This window comes from Solanum pennellii, chromosome 7, assembly GCF_001406875.1.
Source record: "Solanum pennellii chromosome 7, SPENNV200".
In the NCBI taxonomy this organism is placed as follows: Eukaryota; Viridiplantae; Streptophyta; class Magnoliopsida; order Solanales; family Solanaceae; genus Solanum; species Solanum pennellii.
This window is the reverse complement of record NC_028643.1, coordinates 74,374,983-74,396,398: the sequence shown is the minus strand read 5'-3', so window position 1 is coordinate 74,396,398 and position 21,416 is coordinate 74,374,983. Positions and strand designations below refer to the sequence as shown.

Below are 21,416 nucleotides of genomic sequence, written 5' to 3'. Positions count from 1 at the left end.
TCAAAAACCTCATTGCTGGTCATTGTGGTAATTAAGTAGTAATTAAATGTCATTCACTTTTAACTAAAGGTTTATGGTTCGAATCACCAAAGTTATGAAATATCTTTGTTAAAAAGCTCTTTATCCCCAACGTGGGACATCTAATTTAGTCAGGTCCGACGCGGAGCAATAATATAAATTTGTAAGTTTATTAACATGCCATGAGGTCTTAAACTATTAAATAAAACAATATCCAAATAATGAAAGGTTTCAAAAGTTCAACAGGAGATTCACATAAAAAGATGTTAAAAGGAGATTGTCTTGCAAATAATAACCTGAATTTACAGTGAGGCAAAAAGACAAAATAACCCCTTTTTCACCCCCTCTTCCGATTTTGTCAACTAGCAAACATTTCACGTGAATCCCCCAAAATCACATCACATGAGCAAAAATAACAGAGCGATTCATCATCTCTAATTCAGTAGAATGATTAGGGGCAAAAAAGTAAACAAAATAACAAAACCAGAAACGCCAACGAACGGTGAAGATGAATCCGTTTTATCGAACTGCAGTGAATCGACGGCTAGTGGCATGTTCTCCTGGTCCGGGCTACACTTGGACTCATGAGGTGGGTGCGCACTGTACATGATAGCGCGCAATACAGCAGAAACCGTCGGTATGTACGCCGTTTTGTTGCGTGCCAGTAACCATGTCAATCCCATCAACTGACAGTCTCTGCTTAACATCTTGCTCACTCTATCCCCGCCGGTTACATCCCATTTGTGTGTTCGATTTTTTCCACCGTCGCCGTTGAGCTAAAAAAACGTAAAATCTAAATCAGAATTTATATGTCTATGAAGCAGATTTTACGTGACTGTGACTGACCTTATGTAAAGCACCGAGACACCGAGTACAACCGGAATAAGAAGAGTTCCGGCAATTCTTCTCGAGATTTCTGACGGCGGCGGTCGGAGTTGCATTCTTCGAGCCGGTGAGATTGAACGCCGCCGGACAACTAAGGGAGGTAATCTGATGAAGACGAATACCACAGAAACACAAAACGGCGTCGCATGTACCATTAGGTTGGGGGAGATGGATATTACGGCTCTGAAGAGAATTCTGAAGCGTATTAACGCATTTCTGCGAATCATCCGGCATCATCGGCAAGTCGGAGCTTGCTGGTGCAGCCGCCCCTGAAACTTGCAAAGCTGAACGCGCGTGAGCTGCGAATAACCAAGCCGCCAGTACAGGACAGCAACGGCTCCGGTCCAGGTTCCGTCCGCACGCCGCGCTAACTCCACCAAATAACTCGTCGGACAAATCCAACCGGCATATCTGTGACTCAGTCTGAACCGGAAAAGCTGGAACAGTGTTGGAACCGTAATCACCCGGCTTCAATGGCTGCGCCGGTTCTGCAAGTAACCCAGCAAACGAACTTTTACACATACAAAGCAGCGTCAAAAGTAACGTAAAAAGTCTGATTTTCAACTCGACTCTCATTTTCTCTGTAGAAAAAAAAAAACTAAGGCAAAATGATTTGGAAGTTGAAGCGAACTTTTGTTTACTTTAAAACTAACGAGTGGAATGGGAAGTATTTTTTTTCCCTTTTTCTCAGTGTTTTGCTTTTTAAACCAAAAAAGGGAGAGTTTCAGGAGATGCGAATAAAAAAGTAGTAGAGTGGGTTTTTACATGAAAGAGATGAAGAAAAAGAGTGTCACTGTGCAAATAGGGAGTGGGAGTGAAAGAGAAATAGTAGTGGGTGGTCACAACTCACAACATTGTTTTTTTTATATGGATGGATCACATAATTTAAACATTGGGTTAGGTTCATATGTGATCTAATTCGGCTCGAATTTAAATTTAATTAGTTATTGATTAAGAATGAAATAATTTTATCATTATATTATAACTGATGTTGTTGATTGATTATCTTCGCTAGCGGATTGGAATTATTCATTTTTAGGAATAATGTTATTATTTTAATATTAGAATTTATCATTTGATATAAACTTTTAATTAAATTGGGAGTTCAATTTAAGTTTTGAGAAAAACTTGATTCTTTAATGGTATTATTTTTTAAATTTCAAATAATGTATATTTTACAAGAAATATAATTAAACCTACTTATTAAATAACTCTAACATCGTCCATTTTGAATAAAAGTTAAAAACATATTTGAAATCTAAATAATTTATTACTAATAAAAAAAGGTCGATCGGGTTAAACTCAATATTTATTTGATTATTATGGTATTAGAGTAGATCATATCTCAATTAGTACTTTACTTGATATTGCCAGTAACAAAGATAGCGATCGCGAATTTCTCTTATCGTCAAAAGAAAAAAGATATTAACCACTAATAAATCCACATATTTGTTTTGTGATAATTAATATCGAAATTAAGAAGGTTTTCACTTGATAATATAGTGTAATGAATGAGATTATTTCTTTTAAAATTTAAGTTTTGAATAGAGAATATGAAAAGACTTGTAGTGTTTTTCTCTTAGTGAAATTCTATGTTACGTGAATTCAAAACAATTAAATTTCAATAAAAAATACCATATACTCCCTTCGTTTGGAATTGTTTGTTATGTAGTGCTTATCGAAAGTCAATTTAACTAATTTTCAAAAGTAAATTAGATCACATTAATTCAATATTTTAAACAAAAAATTTAGATATTCTAAAACTACATGAAAAGTAAAAGTTACAATTTTTTGCATATTAATTTAATGAAAAAATACATCTTAGAATGTTAGTTAAAGTTTTAATAATTTAACTCTAAAAATAGAAATCATGACAAACAATTTCGAACGAAGAGAGGATATTGGAGTATTAAACCAAAAAATGAAAGAAGGTGAAAGGGGGTGGGGTCCTTAGTCACACGGATTCGTTGGGTTTTTAGAGAAAAAAGGGAGAGTGGAAAGGCTGTCTAGGGATTTGGCTTCTTCTGCTGTCCTTTTCCTTTTCATTCTTCTTTTTCTTTTATTATTATATCACTATCTCTATGTTTGTCTCCCTCTTGTATCATTCTGAAATTTGATTCTTTTCTGCCTTTTCAGTATTATCTTTTTTTATAAATATAAAAATAATGTTGCTCACTGTAACCCAAATAATGTAATATATCCATTCTTGATGAATATTGGTCTTTGTATCAAAAGATATAACAACATTTATAATCTCTTAGATAAAAAATTTACCTGTTTCGAATTTGTTGTAATTAGATTTTGATCATAAACTAAAATAATTTTGAATTTGTTGTAATTGAATTTCAATCATAAACTTTTAAAATAATACTTAAAACTCGAAAATTATATTTTAAAAATCTTATATCCAATCAAATAGTATAGTGTAAGGGGAGGAGTACTACGTACTTTGACTCAATTTCTTTATGTAAATATTATTTTTTTTTAAAATAATGAATAAAAAATGTTTTTCGGATCATATATGATATTAAGTAAATGGGCTGTGACTGATTGGCATTGCCACAAATTGAATTGTTTATTTTGAAGACATGGAGTGGTTAGATCAGAAATGTGATCTTTGGAGATTTATAAATATTTCGAGGGAATGTTTAATTGGTTATGTTCCATCCATAAGTTTTTTATTATAATCAAATATATGTCCAAAGAGCTTGCTAAAATTTGGTAGAAAATTAATTCTCCAAATTAAATTTCAAGAAAAAAATTTAGGGTCAAGACAACAAGATATCAATGGAGATGGTAATCCTAGGTAAACACTACTCCACATCTGGTGAATGCACAAACTTATGACAATTTTTATGATTGTATAATTTAATGAAAGTAAAATACATTTTAATTAATTAAAATTAAATAATTAAACTATAAATTTAAAATATATGACAATGTATGTATTGAATTAATATTTACACTGGTGCATAAATTTAAATACACAAGGTGTAAATAAAAATTCTTTACAATAAAGAAAGTTCACATGGTAATAATAAATTGATATCAACACTAAAGTACTAAAAGATGACCGTGTGACTACTACTAATTCAGTAGTATACATTTAAAATTAATGAATTCAGATTACTTTTTTTTTAAAAAAAAAAGGAAAATAAATCAACCATATATAGAATCTGAAGAAACAAAAATATTTTATTGGTAAATTAATATCAGTATATTCTATATATGTCCCTTGATTTTTTTTTCTCATAAGATTTATTCATGATTTGAGGATCGTCGCATATTTTTGAATTATAATGATTTGAATGATCTTCATAATTTGAGAGCCATTAAAATGATTTGGATTCATGAATTTGAGAAATATTTAAAATTTTGATCTCTTTATAAATATTTTATAAATTTATGGTGAAATTTTCATCGTAATTTCAAGTTACTTAAAAAGAATATATGTCGTACAATCAAATTGTGGGGATCATAAATAAAATTTCTAATTTTGCAATAAGAATTATTGATTCATAGAATTTTTATGTATCAATCTAAAAGTTCGACTCCTATTCTAAGACACATCAAATTGTATTTGGCGCATAGAAATCCAACAAATCTTACTCTTATTCTTTTATCTTTTGATTATACTCATTCAATCTCTAATTATTTGTTCACTCCGAAATTGACATATTTATTTAAAAAAATAATTATTGATATAGTGTGTTTATCACTTTATTCTTTTAATTATAAAATAAATGCATTAAAAATTTCAAATTTTCAAAAAGTTTTTATTATGACCGAAAATAAGCAGGTGTAAATGCGGAAGCTAGCAAAACAAACATCGAAATATCACGAGTAAGAAGACAAAGAGAAATACACCAAAAGACACAAAGATTTAACGTGGTTCGGTCAATCAACCTACGTCCACAAAGGAGATGAGCAATCCACTATAAATATGAGAGTACAAAATATAGAGAGAAACAACCTCAATTAATTCACTCGAAATACATGGATGTTCACACAAGTGATAACATCTCAAACTTGTGACCCATAAATTCTTCCCCTAACCAAAACTCTCAAATCCTTTCAAATGTATTTCTTTTAAAATATCTGGACAAAAATAGAAGAACGAAAAATAATAAGAAAATAAAATGAAACTAAGAAAGAATAAAGTTTAGTTGCAGAATTTTGAACTAATGTTCAAACCTGAGTTCGCCAACAAACTCGACATGGAACTTGGAAGTACATTTTACTTTATGGAAGGTGAGGGGTCTTTTTTTTCTTCAAAAAAGTAAATAAACGTACTATTATATTAAAATTTAATACATGTGTTATTGAAAATCGAGAAAAGGGTCAAATATGTCCTTAAATTATTCGAAAAAGTCTAAATATATCCTCCGTTTAAAGTTTGGTTCAGTGACGCCCTCGCCGTCCAATTTTTGGTCCCGCCCTTATGGACGTTAGTTGCCATGTTGGACATATCCAACTCATTTTTTATTTTTTTAAATGCCACATGGAATTGCCATGTCATTTTGATCTTACCACATAATATTTATATGAAAATGAAAAGATATTCGGACTCATAATTCATAAACACCTAATCCGACCCATAAATCATCTCCTTTTAAATTCACTATCCAACCCATTTTTAACAATTTTGTTTAATTGTTTAAAAATTAAACAAAATTGTTGAAAATTGGTCGGATAATTTATTTAAAAGGGGGTTGTTTGATGGGTCGGATTAAGTGTTTATTAGTCCGAATATCTTTTTATTTTCATATAAATGTTACGTGGTAAGGTCAAAATGACATGGCAATTCCATTTGACATTTAAAGAAATAAAAAAAATGAGTTGGATATGTCCAACATGGCAACTAACACTCATAAGGGCATATTTGGACTAAAAGTTGGACGGCGAGGGCATGAGTGAACCAAACTTTAAGCGGAGAGTATATCTAAACCTTTTCAATAAGTTTAGGGGCATATATGACCCTTTTCTCTTGAAAATCTTATATTGAAAGGTACAATATTTTTAAACAAAGATAACTCCATTTTATATTAATTCAAAAAAATAAAAATTAAATTATATTAACTCAAACTTAAAATATCGAATTAAAGATTTTAGAAATATTTAACGAGTCTTTAATTTTTGATGTAATGCTGTTAGCCGCATCTTCTTGACGTAAGTGCGTGGATTACGTTGGGACAAAAGTCTTGCTCCACGGCCAGTTAGCACATGCCCTAGCCTTTTTCCCTTTGTACTTTAACTTAAAATATTGTTAATTAATTACTCCAATTATACCTTAATTATAGATCTCTAGAATCTTAATTTTCAAATAGAGCTCATACTTTCATCTTTTACTAGTGGTGAAAACCATATTTGCCCATAAGAAATGTATATATCATATCATGTGAAATACTTCAATTTGAGTTAAAGTTTCTTAGTTTTACCATAAAGAGTGAAAATAGAGTATTAAATAAGGATTTGGATGAACTCAGTTATTTTTTCTTAAACTCTCTTTTATATTAAAAAAATTATTTATATATATTTATATTCAATTGCAAACACAATGACTAAAGTTTGATATGGCTATTCTGAACTCACAAACACTAAAACTTAATTTCTCATTTGTTCTGTTGAACCTACAATTTCAATGATAACTCCACATATTGACGATTTCATGATAAGTTCAGAATCATAAATTCTTATTTCGGCTCCGTCTTTGATCCATCATTATGATATTGTTGATGTTGAGTACTAGATGAGCCTATGTATCATATTAACTAATCATTACAAATTAATCTGTAATTAGCTCAATTAATTAGTATAAAAATTGTCCTTACGAGTCAAATAAACCTTTTTTTTAATCATTTCGTGTCGTAATTTCCACACCAGGAAGGAGCACTTATCAAGTATTTTCAACATTTAATAAAATTGAAACAATAAAGTTTAGTGTAAAAACAACTTATTCTTCTGACTTTTAATTAGAGAGAAAAAAAAGAGTAGGTAAAAGTGATGAAAAGGCATACAATTAGCTTGAGATTTGTGTACTTTTTAGTGTCAAGGCAGCTACTACACAGAATTATTTCAATAAAAAGGCTCTTTATAAAAAGCTAAGTAGCCCCAACTCGTGTTCCCCAGTTTCCACTCTGAAGAAAACAAGAGAAAAGAAACAAAAAGACAATTCCACTTTTATTTTTCTACTTTCTATGTCATCACCCTTCTCTTTTGGGTATTTGTATTTTGGTTACCGTTTTCTTAACGTTAGTGTATGACTTAAGCTTTTGCGTTTTCTTCACTCACAGCCAATATGATACGTGAATAATAGGTCTCAAGTCTCAATATTCATGCCACCATCGTTACGAATAAGGTCTATTCGTAATTGAAATTTTGTAGGGCTGTATTCAGTTTCAATTAGAATATTTGGACTTTGGAGGTTGTTCAACCCTAGACCATAGTTCATGCCTATATAAAAATCACTAAATTTCATCAAGAGGCTTCTCGAAAATTTCATAAAAAGATCGAAGACTCGATATATTCCACAAAAGTCATGGAATATTCATATAGAGGTTAATTCTTAATCATCTTAATTCTAGAAATAAGACATTAACGACTCTCGAATCATGGACAAATTTTATGAGAGAGACAATCAAGGGAGAATAGAATTGTACGCGCTATTTTCATGAATAAAATTATATTTCTTCAAATTTTATTTGAGTGATTGATTTATTTTCCACATATTTAATTACAATCAGTGTCAAATGGGGCAAATTTAATTAATTTGAAATTAAACCTGGCTCATTAACACTATATCCCAAATTCCCAATCCATCCTAACCCATATTTCATTTGTTTTTTCTTTTAGGAGAGATGTTGACATCATGGATAAAAGATTAATTGGACAAATTTCAAATCTTTTATCTACTTACTTGGGATGTTTTCTTAATGATGAAACTTTAGAAATCGACTAAAAAATAAAAGAAAAGATGAAATGACTTAAAGAAGCAGCATTGGTAATTGAGCACGAAAAGAATAGTGGCAACTATAGTATATAAAAAAATAAGTAATGATGGTGTCGTAAATCCCTCTTTCTGTCTCTTCTAATTTTTTTTTCAAAAAAAATCTACTCCTAGGCACTTTGTTACTATGATTTTTTTTATAATATTATAAACTCATCTTAAAATTTAATTAAATTTAAATTTAAAATTTTCATATCTGGATTAAACCACTCCTTACATGTTATATGTTTGATATAAGGTTTTGTGATCTTAAATTTGGATATATATTTGATAGACTATAATTGTCAATGTCAACAGAAACATACCCCTTGTATAGTTGTACGCCCAAATACTTAGAAGGGAAAAAAATTAGGTAGAAGCGAATGTAATATTTGAATCGTAAGAATTTACTTTTAAAAACTTACTAACCACCATATTAAATGCTATGATATTGTAAATGAAGTGTAAAAAATTACGATTTCAATATGACAATTCAAAATTTAACAACCTATATTCACTGTTATATTGAGTAAAAGTAAATTTTAACAAAATAAAAGTGTGAACTAGTTTCGTAAAAAAGCAATTTACCAAATCCACCTAGACACAACATTTCAACTACTCGAATTTAATCTCAAGTCATTGAAATCATCAAATGTAACGTTAATGATGATTTTCAAGAACAAATAAAAAAATGAAACTCAAAGCAAAACAACATTATATTGGAAGAGTTAGGTTTATTAAAATATGGACCACATAATAGTCAAGGCAAAAAATTATTTGAAAATGATCCAAAAGGAAGAGTGGGTAAGAAAGTTGAACATGATTGATCAATGTCCCTTTAATGTTCTAACTTTTTTTGTTATATAACAAGTTCCAAAACAGAAAAAGGCAAATATACTTCTGTAGATATTGATATATCAAAGTCATCTTCCACTTCACATTACATGTGATAAAACATGAAGAAGATTCCACCTTGGAATATCATATATATATATATACTTAGAATGGAGAATGCATTGATTGCTTCAATCATAGGAGTAACTTTGTCCTTTACCATAATTGTTTATTCCAAATTCCAATATATAACATTTTTTCCTCATATAATTGATATAGAAAATGTAATTACAAAAAAAAAAAAAAAACATGCTAGGAATCTGTTAATTTAAGTGATTTTTTCGTCTATGAGAACAGTTTGATGGTGAAGACATTACAGTTTGAATTATAGTACTACAAATTCAAATTTTAGATTTGATTTTTTTTTATTTAATCATCTAATTTTTAAAATTCACGGCAATGGGTTCAATTTATTTTTGGTAATTAAAATACTAGGAGTAAGTTTATGTTATTCTCTGCGGACTAATAATTTTTTGTATTATTCTTTGTGATGAAAGTTAGTTGACAAAATGAATTAATCATATTGTTGAGTTATATAATGGGATGAGCACTACTAAGGTTTTAGTTTCGTGCAAGATATTAACTCTTTTTCAAGTGCCTCTTAAGAATTTTTTCTTATTAAACTTCACGTATTTTAGTGTCTCAATTATAACAATAACAAAATATTTAGTAAAACTGTACAAGTAAAATATTAGAATGGTTATGTGTACATAGCTATATCGCTATCTTACTAAAGTAGAAAGACTTTGTTTTCAAGACAAAAGAATACCCCATGACATAGGAGTTATGAAATGACAGAATTAGAACTTTAAATTATAAAAAGTTGGAGTGGCCATGGATATGTAGACAACACTTTAGGTTGTACAAAGAATGTGTTTCAAACTAATGAGTTCAGTTGGGTCATGGATGGAATGTATTTCACAATATGAGTTGGGCTGATCCATGGATGGAATGTTCTTCAAAATAATGAGTTGGGTTGGGCCGTCTCTTGGAAAATACTACTTAATTTATGAGCTAAAATTCGAAGTTGAGTTAAGAACCAAAATTTATCTCGCTCTCATCCTTATCGACATTGTCTTTTCAAAATAATGAGTTGGGTTGGGTTATGGATGAGCTAGACAATACATTGTCAAGATTGCTTAACATGAGGCCCAACTAAAGCAATTACAATATAGTATTTAGAATAACAGGGAAAATAAGCAAATACCTTACAAAAGTAAAATAATTATAAATATATATTCCTTTATATTTATATTCATAAAATAATTACACTATATACTCCTAATTAATTTCCTTAATTGATACTAAATCAATATATATTTAAATGAGGGTATGAGTTGTATTTCAAAAATTACTTTAAATTTGAATTTAAACTTCTAATTATTTTAAATTATATGATTCATTTATGTAATTTTTCTAGCAATAATTGGAGTGAATATGTCAATACAAATTTGATTAGTTAGCCAATTGTATTTTTGTAACTTGGGTAAGATGTAGGAAAGTTATTTTTCAAATTGGACCAAAATTTCTGGATATCCAAGAATACAATGACAGTTATATAAATCATAATAGAAGAAGTATTCCTTCTAATTCTTCGTTTTTTTTTGTCCGAAAATTATTCATGAATATTATGAACTATTGTTTATTATTATTACATATATAATAATAAAAATTAGTGGTGCAAGATTCCTACTGTAGAAGGAGCAGGTGGACGAAGATGATGTGGAAGAGGCGGATCGATGTTCTATAAGAAAATCCGGGCCAAATAATTATTAGCCGCACTGGTCCCGCATATAATTATAAAAATAATACTTTGTCTCTCTATTATTTAATTTAGTAGCGGGATAAGAATTTCACTAAAAATATTCAAAAATTGCATAACAAAAGTTCTTTTACAGAGGTGAATCTTTTTCTGCTAGCTCATTTAAGGCTCTTGAAACTATTGTCTACAATGCTTTTGTTACGTTAAAAATGTCTAAAATATATTATTTAAACACTTTGTATATTATTTTGCTTATGTATATATTAATTTTCTTTTTGACGAAGGGTGTACCATGTAACTCCACCCGATATAATTTGTATTTCCCGCATATAATAATAAATATAATATCCTTTCTATCACAATTTATGTGACACTTCTAAGATTTCAAGATTCTAAAGGAATTTTTTAATCATAATTTGTTTATATATTTTTAAAAATATTTTGCCATTTATTATGAATTATTAGTATTTTTTATCTAGCTTTTAAATATGTGAATATTATTTTTAAAAGTTTAAAAAATTGCATATTTATTTAAAAATAAAATTAACAATTTAACTCTCAAAATCTAAATCGAGTCATATGTATTGTGACGAAACATAACTGTAATATGAATGCAAGCTATTGAAAAATAAACATAAGCATGACGACTATATAAGGTAAGGCATACTGCGGGAGCTAGGAAGTAGGATAATAATAATACATTAAACAATACATTTTTGGATTATATTTTCTTTAACTATGATGCCACTTTTCCCACCACCAAATCCATAGACTAGGATATGCTCTTTTATAAGTAAAACAATAAAAATAATCCCACATTTTTTATTACTATTGAGATATCAAATAATTTTTCATAGACAACGTATTTTACTTAGTATTTAGATCAATACTATTTTAACCGTGATTTAGATATGTAAACTTTATTTCATAAAAATTAATATTAAATTTATTATTTTATTTGTCCTTATTTAGTTGTCCATTTTAAAAGTGACACACATATTAATGCATCAATTATTATTATAGGTTAGATACAATTTTATTCTTAACTTAAAAGATTATGTAACTTTTCCAAGTATAATAAATGTATTTTCTGGTTCCAAAAAGCATGCATCACAATTCAATAGTACCAGAAATTTTCTAGAATTAAATAAAGATATATTAGAAAAAAATTATTGTCTTTTCTAGATTTATTAAAATAGACAAATAAATAAATAGATATAAAAAGAAATATGGACAAGTAAATAGGAATAGAGGGAATAACTTTCATACTTTAATGGAGATTGCTCATTAATATTACGTGATTAATGAAATGTGCAATTTAGAGTTAAAGCAAATCCCAAGTTCCAACAAAATATTCAATGCAATGTTATGTCATGAATTTTAATTGTGATTTGCGAGGGCGGCTGGAAGATAAGACCATATCAAATGCTTAAATTATAGTTTAATTTAAAACGTTAAAATAGATTGAGTTAATAAATAACGAATTAAAATTATTTGGTGAAATAAATTTTGTTGAAATTAGCTAAAATTGGATTAACTAATAAATTTTTTTCCTCATTATATATAACGAAATCAAACCAAAAGAAAACCATTTTAAAAATATTTTAAATAGAATTTCTTATATAACACTTTACGCTATATACATAATTATTAGTATTCAAATCTAAATAATTTAAACAAATCATAATTTTATGAACGAATTTTTTTCGACCCCATTAAAACTTTAAAGCATGCAAAATATGACTATAATTACCCACCTATATATCCTAGAGAGTTCCCTCTACTACTACGCATTCTAAAGCAAAATTGATCAGTTTGTAAAAACATCCAACGTTTTTGTAAAAGCTTTTGTTGTTAGTCAAGAAAGCACATGTAACTTATAATATTAATTAATTAATGAATCATCTGAATTTTTTGGAAACATTCAAAAGTATATTTGACCATTTTCTTGTATAATAAAAATAATTATAATATTCGAGCATTCAATTATGCAAAAGAGAATCTCAATAATTCTCAATGTATCACCTAATTACCAATCATTGAATAGAAAACATTATGAACCACAGAAACTATATTGAATGTGTGTGGACACTAATTATCAAAGATGAAAAATGATTTACAGTACTACATATTATTTCTTTGTAACAAATTGAGTCAATATTAGCGTCTTTTTGCACAAAAATGGTGTAAGAATTTGAGCCATATAAAGCTCAATTTTTACTCGTTCTCTTCTTATCACATGCTTCTTGAAGAAATTTTTTAAAAAAGTGTATGTTGAGACAAAAATGCACTTTTAAGGTATGTTCAAACTATAGAAGAATATTATTAATATTTTTGAATTTTAGTCGTAACTTATGAGGAGTGAAGTGGTCCTTTACGTAAGTTAAACGGGAGCTATGCGACAAGCATAGGCGTAGAAATGTAGCTAATTAATATAAGAAATTTTAAACGTGTCACATGGGTTGTCCGATGAAATTAAATCTACATATGATGATATGAAATTGTTTACGGCAAATATTAGAAGTGATAAAGAAAATATAAAATTAAAATGTGATGAAACAAAAATTTTAGTGATGAATATTTGTTAGTGTAATCCAGTATTTCAATTCATGTCTTGATTTTTTTTCATCACTCAATTTTCTTTGTGATTTGAAAATTGTTAGTGATATATTTCTTAAATGTAGGATGAATTGATATTTGATTGTTATCAACGTCAGATAGTGGCTTTGAGCCATTGACAAAGATAATATTTGATACCTTAATTTCTTTACAAATATTCCAAAAGTTATTGGACTTTTGAGACGTGATGAATATTCCTTATTTATCCTTATGAGTATTATCTATAGTTACTTTTAATAGATTTTTAAGGCATTAGATTATATTTCAAAATTGATATAGTAAAATTATCGTTTTATTCATAATTTTTTAAAATATATGTCAATTCAATATTGAACAAGTAAAGATGAATCAACTCGATATTAGTCTTTCAATATTAGAGTATCACAGGATTTATTCAAAACTTTCCTCAAATGGTAGTTTTCTTTCTTTTTTTTAAAAAAAAGGTAGAAAACACGCATTAACATATCGTACTTTCATGTAATAGAGCAAATCATAAAATAATAATCAAGTCACTATAGTTGGTTATCTAGATACATAATTTTGATTTCGAATATTTTAAGATACAATACAAAAGAAAATGAATGAATAAAGAAACTTACATAAGCAATATTAGAAGGAAAAAAATCCTCAAACTTCTTTTATATGCATATAATCCACCGGCTACATTGAAAATAAATGAATGATACTATATAATAAGACAACAAACAAATTATTATACACAACTGGTATGTATAGATAAAAAGATAAAATTCTAAAACAAAAGCCACCTAACATTACAAACTTTAGAATTTGGATGCACCAAATACTAAAAAAAAACAACGTAACAACGGTTCCATCCAAATGTCCCTAGTAAACAAATAAAACAATAACAACAAAAAACACGGAAAAAAAAAAGAAACATACATTTTGGACAATGTGGTTCGATATTTACATAAAATCATCGAAATTTAAGCTCTCTGGGATTTCGAACTTCATCAAATTACTGCAATAGCTCTCTTTTTCGTCTTCCGTGGGTGTCGATAACACTGAATCTAAGCTTATATTCTGATTGCTGCTGTTGTTGTTGAGTGACTGGAAATTTGAATTATCAGAAGCATCAGAATTACAATAACCATAGTTTTGTGGAGGTAGCATTTGGCCATTCATCAAATAAGATTCCTCCACGTGTCTTAATTGCATTGGCTGTGATAATGAAGATGAACAAGGAACATTTTGTGTGGTGAAATTTGGTGTTTCTTGAATTTGATTTTGGAATTGGAAAAATTGAGTCTGGTTTTGCAATTGGGAATTCAATATTTGATTTTGTTGAAGTTTTTGTAACAACAATTCAGACCCTTCTTGGTTTTGTAGTTGAGAGTTGAACATTTGATTATTTTCTTGATATTTTTGTAGTAACAATTCTGGGGTAATTTCATTTTGTGATGCCAAAAGAGTAGCTGCAAGCCTAAAGACTTCAGGGTTTATAAGTGCTTGTAGTCCAAGTAAGCTCGATAGGTTGAATTGGGTCGAATTTAGAAGGGACGATAAGTCTAATAAATCAAGACGAGGACTATGAGTCACTGGATCAATACCATTTCTTAGAAGCCTTTTTCTAATGTGAGTGTTCCAGTAATTCTTGATTTCGTTGTCTGTTCTCCCTGGTAGACGAGCCGCTATAGCTGACCACCTAAGACAAACATAAGACACACATATAAGTTTTGAGAAGACAATACTCAAGAAAACTAAAAATACGTGTTCTGTCTAACAACTTAAACTATATATATTGCTTACTTGTTGCCAAGAACACTATGAAGTTGGATAATAGTTTCTTCTTCATCAAATGAGAATCTTCCTCTTTTAATATCAGGTCTCAAATAATTAGTCCAACGAAGACGACAACTCTTTCCACACCTTTGAAGTCCTACAAATGAATATTTCATTAGTACTATATATATACACAATATACACTCATAATATACACTTAGAACAATAGAAAAACTATCGATAATCTCGATGGATAAAATAATTACCAGCATTCTTAGGAAGTGTTCGCCAATTTCCAGGACCATGAAGTTGAATATATTGGATGAGTTTATTATCTTCTTCTGGAGTCCATGGACCTTTTTTGAGTCCATTTTTATCACAACATGGTGATCTTCCCATTGCTTCTTTGTTTGTTTTGTTTTTTGTTCCTTGTAGATGTTATTAAAAAGTTGCAAAGTGTTTTTAATTTTCTGAAGAACTTTTAAGAGAACGAAAGTGAACTTGTAGGACCTTGAGAGGATGAAGACCAATATTTATAGATGGGAAAAATAGATTGAAGTCAATAGTATTTGGCGCCGGCCTCGTTGTATGTCAATGCCTCAAATCACTTTCTACGCTGTCTCTTGAGAGTGAAATGTACAAAAGTTACTTAAGGTGATAGAATATTGAAAATAATGTACAGTATACTCCCTCCGTTCATTTTTACTTATTTAATATTGTCTTACCATATTTCTCGAAGTACAATAAATAGATTGATAATTTTACCATATCACTCTTTAAATATAAAAAATTCTACTCTTACTGTCCCTAATTAGTTGTCCACTTTTGAATTAACACGCCTATTAAGAAAACAATGATTAACATAGTAAGTTTATCATTTTACTCATATTAATTATGAAGTGGATTAATAAAAAATTTAAGATTCTCAAAAAGGTCTATTTTTTTTAAAGTAATTAATTGAGGATATAATAGGCAAAAAGAAATATCCTTCCTTAATTTGTCAAAATGGACAAATAATTAGAAACAATTAAAAAAGAAATATCCTTCCATAATTTGTCAAAATGGATAAATAATTATGAATAATTAAAAAATAAAAAGTAAACAAGTTAATAGAGACAGAAGGAGTATGATTTAGAAAACAAACATCTATTTTTATATAGTCGGTGATCAAAGTGGACGGAAAAGTAATACTATATTTTCTTTAGATAATTATCAATCTGAATCATTTGATCATCCAATTTAATTTATAAGATATGTACAAATTAAGTGTGTTTATAATGTACGTACATATATACAAATTCATTATATAAGTAATATATGCTTCTGTTGTATTGATAAATTAGTTGATCGAAGGATATTACTCCTAACTTTTCCTTTTCTTTTTTTTTTCAACTGTAAAAGTGTTTAGACTTTATCTGAACAGTAATAAAAATGTGGAAATTTTGGATGAATGAGATGAGACAGGTGGCAAGTAACTAATGGTTTTGACCTTTACATCAAAGTCTACAAACCAAGAATTATTAGTCGGTACGGTAGTTAGATTTCCCCTACCAATTAAAATGTCAAGGTTTTAACTTGTTTCAGTGTTTTTCTTCACAAAATTATCAGAATTTTATAATAAATAAATAATAACATAATTCAAACTCTAGATATGTATAGTCCACAAAATATTTCAAAAATTACGTTGGCTATCGTCAGCGTATCTGTTTCAGTCCAGTTAGTCCTCTTCGTGTCACTTTTTAGAAGCTTAATTAGGACCTAATCTTGGAGACAAAATTTTGATAATTAATGAAATAAAATAAAATATATTACAGTCATTGTAATCTTTGACATGCATGCATCCTTGGAGGAAGCCAGTGTGTAAGTTCTGATATAATATTAAATAGTATAGAAATAATTAATGTGAATTGAAGAATGTACGGATAAGAAACACATTTAGATAATCCAACAAAAGATGTACATTAGGCAAAATATCGAATATAAGATGTAATTTAATTAATTAGAATAGAAAGTTAACAGATAGCTAGCTGAATGTTTTTGTATTTTAAGCGAAGGCTATAGGGGATTAGCCGTTAGCCTCCTTTCCTTATTAGTAATATTATTTAGTGTTCGGATATATAGTCTCTTGATGTATTTTGGCATGTGTTGCCCATGTATTTGCTTTGTATCTTCCTAATTTGTTATCGTATTTTTCTTGCAATTCTGTTTTGAAAAAATCATTTTAAATCTAGAGTTTATTAAAGTAATTTTTCTGCCCCATAAAACTAAGAACGAAGTCTAGGTATATCCTATCCTTTCTCGATTTCTTATCGAAATTATCATATAGTCCGTTAATAAATATGTAATATTCAATATTGCTATTCGAGTTAATGATTTTCTAAATTTCTTCTTAATCGTCAGTGAGAAAGCATTTCTTTTTTGTAATATTCAATAGTTTATATATTTCATTTTGAAATTTAGAATGTCCAAAATGTGGAGATCTCATGGTTGTAAAATATAAAATAGAAGGATTGAAAAAATATTTTGAGAGCAAAAAGGTCAACTATGATATTGAGGATAAAGTCACTAACAGAGAAAAATGGAAAAGAAAGCTATATACTAGTACTAGATAAATATGTGAGTAGAAAAAGTTATACAGTATTACATAAAAATATAAAATAATGACACGCACTCCTTTTTGCTCTTTTAATTTTCAAATAAGTTTATATAAAATAATGACACACTTTTTGAAGCTGAAAATAATTAGTTTATACTTTTATTCTGTCTAACTAATGAGAAAGTTTTATAATCTTATAAAGGTATTGTAATATGCTATAGATTATTTTTAATTCCACACTAATCCAAAACTAGCTAGGAAGCACAATTTTCACAAGGACCATATTTCTATTAGTCGGTTTCAAACAACAAAAAACAGTGAACTTTATGAGTAAATGAGTGATTTTAATTTACAGGAAATATGAAATTGGAGTGTTTATGTACAAGACGCTAACTTAATTTAATTTCTATTTTGAGGACGTGTCATGAGGTCAGGCCAATCCCAAACCGTACATGTGTCCTAGGGACAAGTGTCCCCATATAAATATAAATATATAATATAGCATGTCAACAAGACTAGTTAGCTATAGCGCTTAGCGCTCAATTAAAAAAGGCATAATACATATATTAGATCTTAAATTTGACTTCAAATTATAATTTTGACCTCCAACTTTCATAATGCACAAATAGGCACTTTAACTATTCAACTTTAAATAAATAAACACATGAGTCCTACATGGCAAAATACACGTAGGACGAAAAATGACATGTAGGACATGTGTGTCTATTTGTTCAACTTTACACAAGTTTAAGTGTCTACTTGTGCACACCCAAAGTTAAAGGGTATAAATATGATTTGAAGCCAAGTTAAAGGACATATTTATGTATTATGCCATTAAAAAATCACTATTTTCTCACGAAAAAATGTATTATAGTCTCCAAATATTTTATATTTAATTAATAACAATTAAAATTTATATTAAATAATTAAAAGTTTCTCCAAATAAGAGTTGATATATTTTTTAATGAATCGATTCAATAAGAAAACAAACTGAAAAAATCATATTTTTATAATATAAATTTCGACCAAAAACCGATCTGCTCCTTTATCAGATTTTTTTTTTTTTTAAAAAAACAGCTGCTTAGACAAATCACAACCACAGATTACAGGTGGCCCCCATCGTGGACATTTTTAGTTATTGACAAATATTGTGAATATGCCATATACACCAATATCATTTTTGAAATCTCACTTGCTTCACAACACACGTTATCCTTTTCAAGTCATATTGATTATTGCATAAGTAAAGATTGATCAAGACTCTAATACCGTAAAATGAACATTAAGCTTAATTTATTCTCAAAAATTAATTAAAGAGAAAGAAACTGTCTAAGATCATAAATAAGTATACAAATTATCATTTCACTCAGTAATGCGGTTATACTTCATTGCTCTTTCTGATTTTATTTGTCTAGTTTTACTTTTTTAAAAAATTTAAAAAGACTTTCAAATTTATTGAATTAAATTTAAAATATGTAGTATGAGTTGATATGTCATTTAATATTATTATTATAAACATATTAACTAGAACTTTGAAACTAAAATATGATCAAAAGAAAAAAAACATATTTTTCTTTGAAAGATACAAGCAAATTTAAATCCGGCAGCACAATTTTTATAGTGAGAAAAGAAGAATAAGAAAACAAGAAAAAGTTAAAATGCAATAATTGCTCAATTTAAAGCTATATGGTCAAACAAAATAAATGGAAAAAGCCGAAAAGTGCTGGCTTGTATTGTATAGGCTAATGTGGTATAGTGATATAGTTGTTCAATTTTAATTCGAGATTTTAATTTTTAATTTTGAATATGAAGAAAATTATGTCTAAGGATATCACCCTATAATTAAGCCTACAAAATTCAAATGTGAATATCGAATGAGAGAATATAAACTAAAATAGAACATAACTCCGTAAAAAAAAGAAAAAAAAGTGAGTTTTTTCCACTGTAGCAGTCCAAAAGGGTAATGTTTTGGGCTCACTCCTAAATTAAAGCAACCAATAATTCAAAGCCGCTGAGTTTCTGGTATTTCTTTCATCAAACTTTTAGCTAACGAAACATTTTCGTCAAATATTACTTCCTTCTTATACTCATACAAGCATTTCAGCAAATTCAACGTCAGAAAAAACAAATAATAATCAAAACCTCCCACCCACCACACACACATCTGGAGGCTTTGCTTGCTTAATTGCTTTGTCTACCTCTTCACTTCATTCATTAAGTATAAAATAATAATAATAATCATTTGTTCTAGAAGAAAACATGAAGTGATAAAGAACATTCATATTGACATTAAGTCAATCTCAATATTAAAATTTATCTTCAGGATTATCCAAGATTATATCAAGATATCAAATTATATCTTTCAGTAGGGGACTCGTTAAGACTGGACATCAACAGCATGAATACATAATACTCTCTTCATTATTCTCCTTAAAAAAAAAAAAAATAGGAGATTTTACTAATTTACCCCTCGAGAAACTTTACAAACTTATCTATTTTTAAAAAAAATTATAGAAAGGGTAAATGATAAATATTAATTAAGTCTATCTTAATTTCTAAATTAACAAGTAATTTGAAACTACTATTGGTAATAAGGTTGACAACTAACAAGATGATTCTAATACCATTACTAGATTTGGACTTTGAGCCTAATTAACAACCTCAAAAGCTAATTTATAAAGCGAGAATTATTTAAAGTTATATAAAGAAGTAGGCCTCAACAAAAACTGCTTAATTTTATCTCCATTTTCCTACTATAATATTTAGCTGTATATTTTGAAATCTTATTAATGCATAAAAAAAAATATACGTAACTAGTACATGCAAATTATTTATTTATATTGAGATGATAATAATCTTCATCTTGTGTTCCCTATTTGGTGTCTACGAGACAACTCAATCTCATAAACTGCTAATTAAAAATTACTAATGAAATCTTAGAGAAAATCACATTACTAACAAGATGATGTCGATTGTCTTGATCAAATTCTCTTGCCACCTGTCTCTGTTAACTTTGACTAATCAATTTTTTAAATTGCAATTTCAAAGCAAAATCGTAATTTTGGTCTGCTAAGCGGCCGTCGTATTTCGCTAATCTTTGTTTAAGAAGAAAATTAAGATTATTAATGCGTCATCATATGGCAAATAATCTAAAGATTTAATTACTTTTTTTACAAAATTAAACAGTTATTTAATTACTTGTCGAAAATTTAGGGTTTGCTTGTGGAGGAACTTGCCCTAAATAGCTACCACGTCATGAGAGTTGACCTTTTTACCCCACCCCCCTCCCTTCCACAAATAGAAACTAACAATTTATTTATAATTTGTTAAGTGAATGTCGTTATATTATTGTTGAGAGGTGTTCAATGGCTCTCAACAAACTTTGAATTATAATGTTTATTTTTTTCTTCTTCATTATCTCCAACACCAATTATTTATTTAATTGGAGGAGTGTTCATATTGTTTAAATATATATAGAGTGTGAAACATATACGAAATCAAGTGTATGTGGACGCTAATTAAGTTTGTGTTATCATGCATATATTTATTTAAGTGCCATGTATATTATCCATGCAACTCGTTATGACGCACACAAATTAATTAGTAAATTACATTTCATGTTTAATTATTAGGATGATCAAAATTTTAATTTTAGAAAAAAGTGGGCTGATGATGTCTTAATTTTAAGATTAAAAAATGGGAGGAAATTAATTAGTGAAAATTTTAGACACGTGGTTAAGTCTAATACAAACTCGTGTATAGTCAATATAATCCAGATGTTTCTCTGTAGCAATCTATGTTTTGTCCCCTTCATTTTTTTTTTGTTTTTTTAATTTTCTTTTGACCACATCATTTTGTACGTGTTTTTCCTTTTTTTTTTCCCTCTTAATTTCATGAGGGCCTTTTTCGATTTC

The 21,416-nt window shown here is 28.5% G+C and overlaps 2 protein-coding genes across 2 annotated transcripts; both read right to left on the bottom strand.

The window, feature by feature from the left end:
- Window positions 1-242: 242 nt before the first annotated feature.
- On the bottom strand, window positions 243-1,753 carry LOC107026461 (uncharacterized GPI-anchored protein At4g28100). Its single transcript, XM_015227433.2, has 2 exons — window positions 865-1,753; window positions 243-794 (listed from the first exon to the last, which is right to left on the bottom strand). The coding sequence occupies exons 1-2, from the start codon at window positions 1,477-1,479 to the stop codon at window positions 453-455; spliced, it is 957 nt and encodes a 318-aa protein (XP_015082919.1). The 5' UTR covers window positions 1,480-1,753; the 3' UTR covers window positions 243-452.
- Window positions 1,754-13,848: 12,095 nt separating this feature from the next.
- Window positions 13,849-15,395, bottom strand: LOC107025538 (transcription factor MYB41-like). The gene is made up of 3 exons (XM_015226323.2): window positions 15,173-15,395; window positions 14,934-15,063; window positions 13,849-14,829 (listed from the first exon to the last, which is right to left on the bottom strand). Exons 1-3 carry the CDS (start codon window positions 15,303-15,305, stop codon window positions 14,091-14,093), a joined length of 1,002 nt encoding a protein of 333 aa, XP_015081809.1. The 5' UTR covers window positions 15,306-15,395; the 3' UTR covers window positions 13,849-14,090.
- Window positions 15,396-21,416: the final 6,021 nt, after the last annotated feature.

Bases quoted from the DNA above. Each gene is read 5' to 3' on its own strand.
- LOC107026461 (XM_015227433.2), bottom strand. From the start codon at position 1,479: ATGAGAGTCGAGTTGAAAATCAGACTTTTTACGTTACTTTTGACGCTG. The intron at 795-864 runs GTCAGTCACAGT...ACGTTTTTTTAG, and splicing joins GTCTCGGTGCTTTACATAAG to CTCAACGGCGACGGTGGAAA.
- LOC107025538 (XM_015226323.2), bottom strand. From the start codon at position 15,305: ATGGGAAGATCACCATGTTGTGATAAAAATGGACTCAAAAAAGGTCCA. The intron at 15,064-15,172 runs GTAATTATTTTA...ATTCATTTGTAG, and splicing joins AACACTTCCTAAGAATGCTG to GACTTCAAAGGTGTGGAAAG. The intron at 14,830-14,933 runs GTAAGCAATATA...TGTTTGTCTTAG, and splicing joins CATAGTGTTCTTGGCAACAA to GTGGTCAGCTATAGCGGCTC.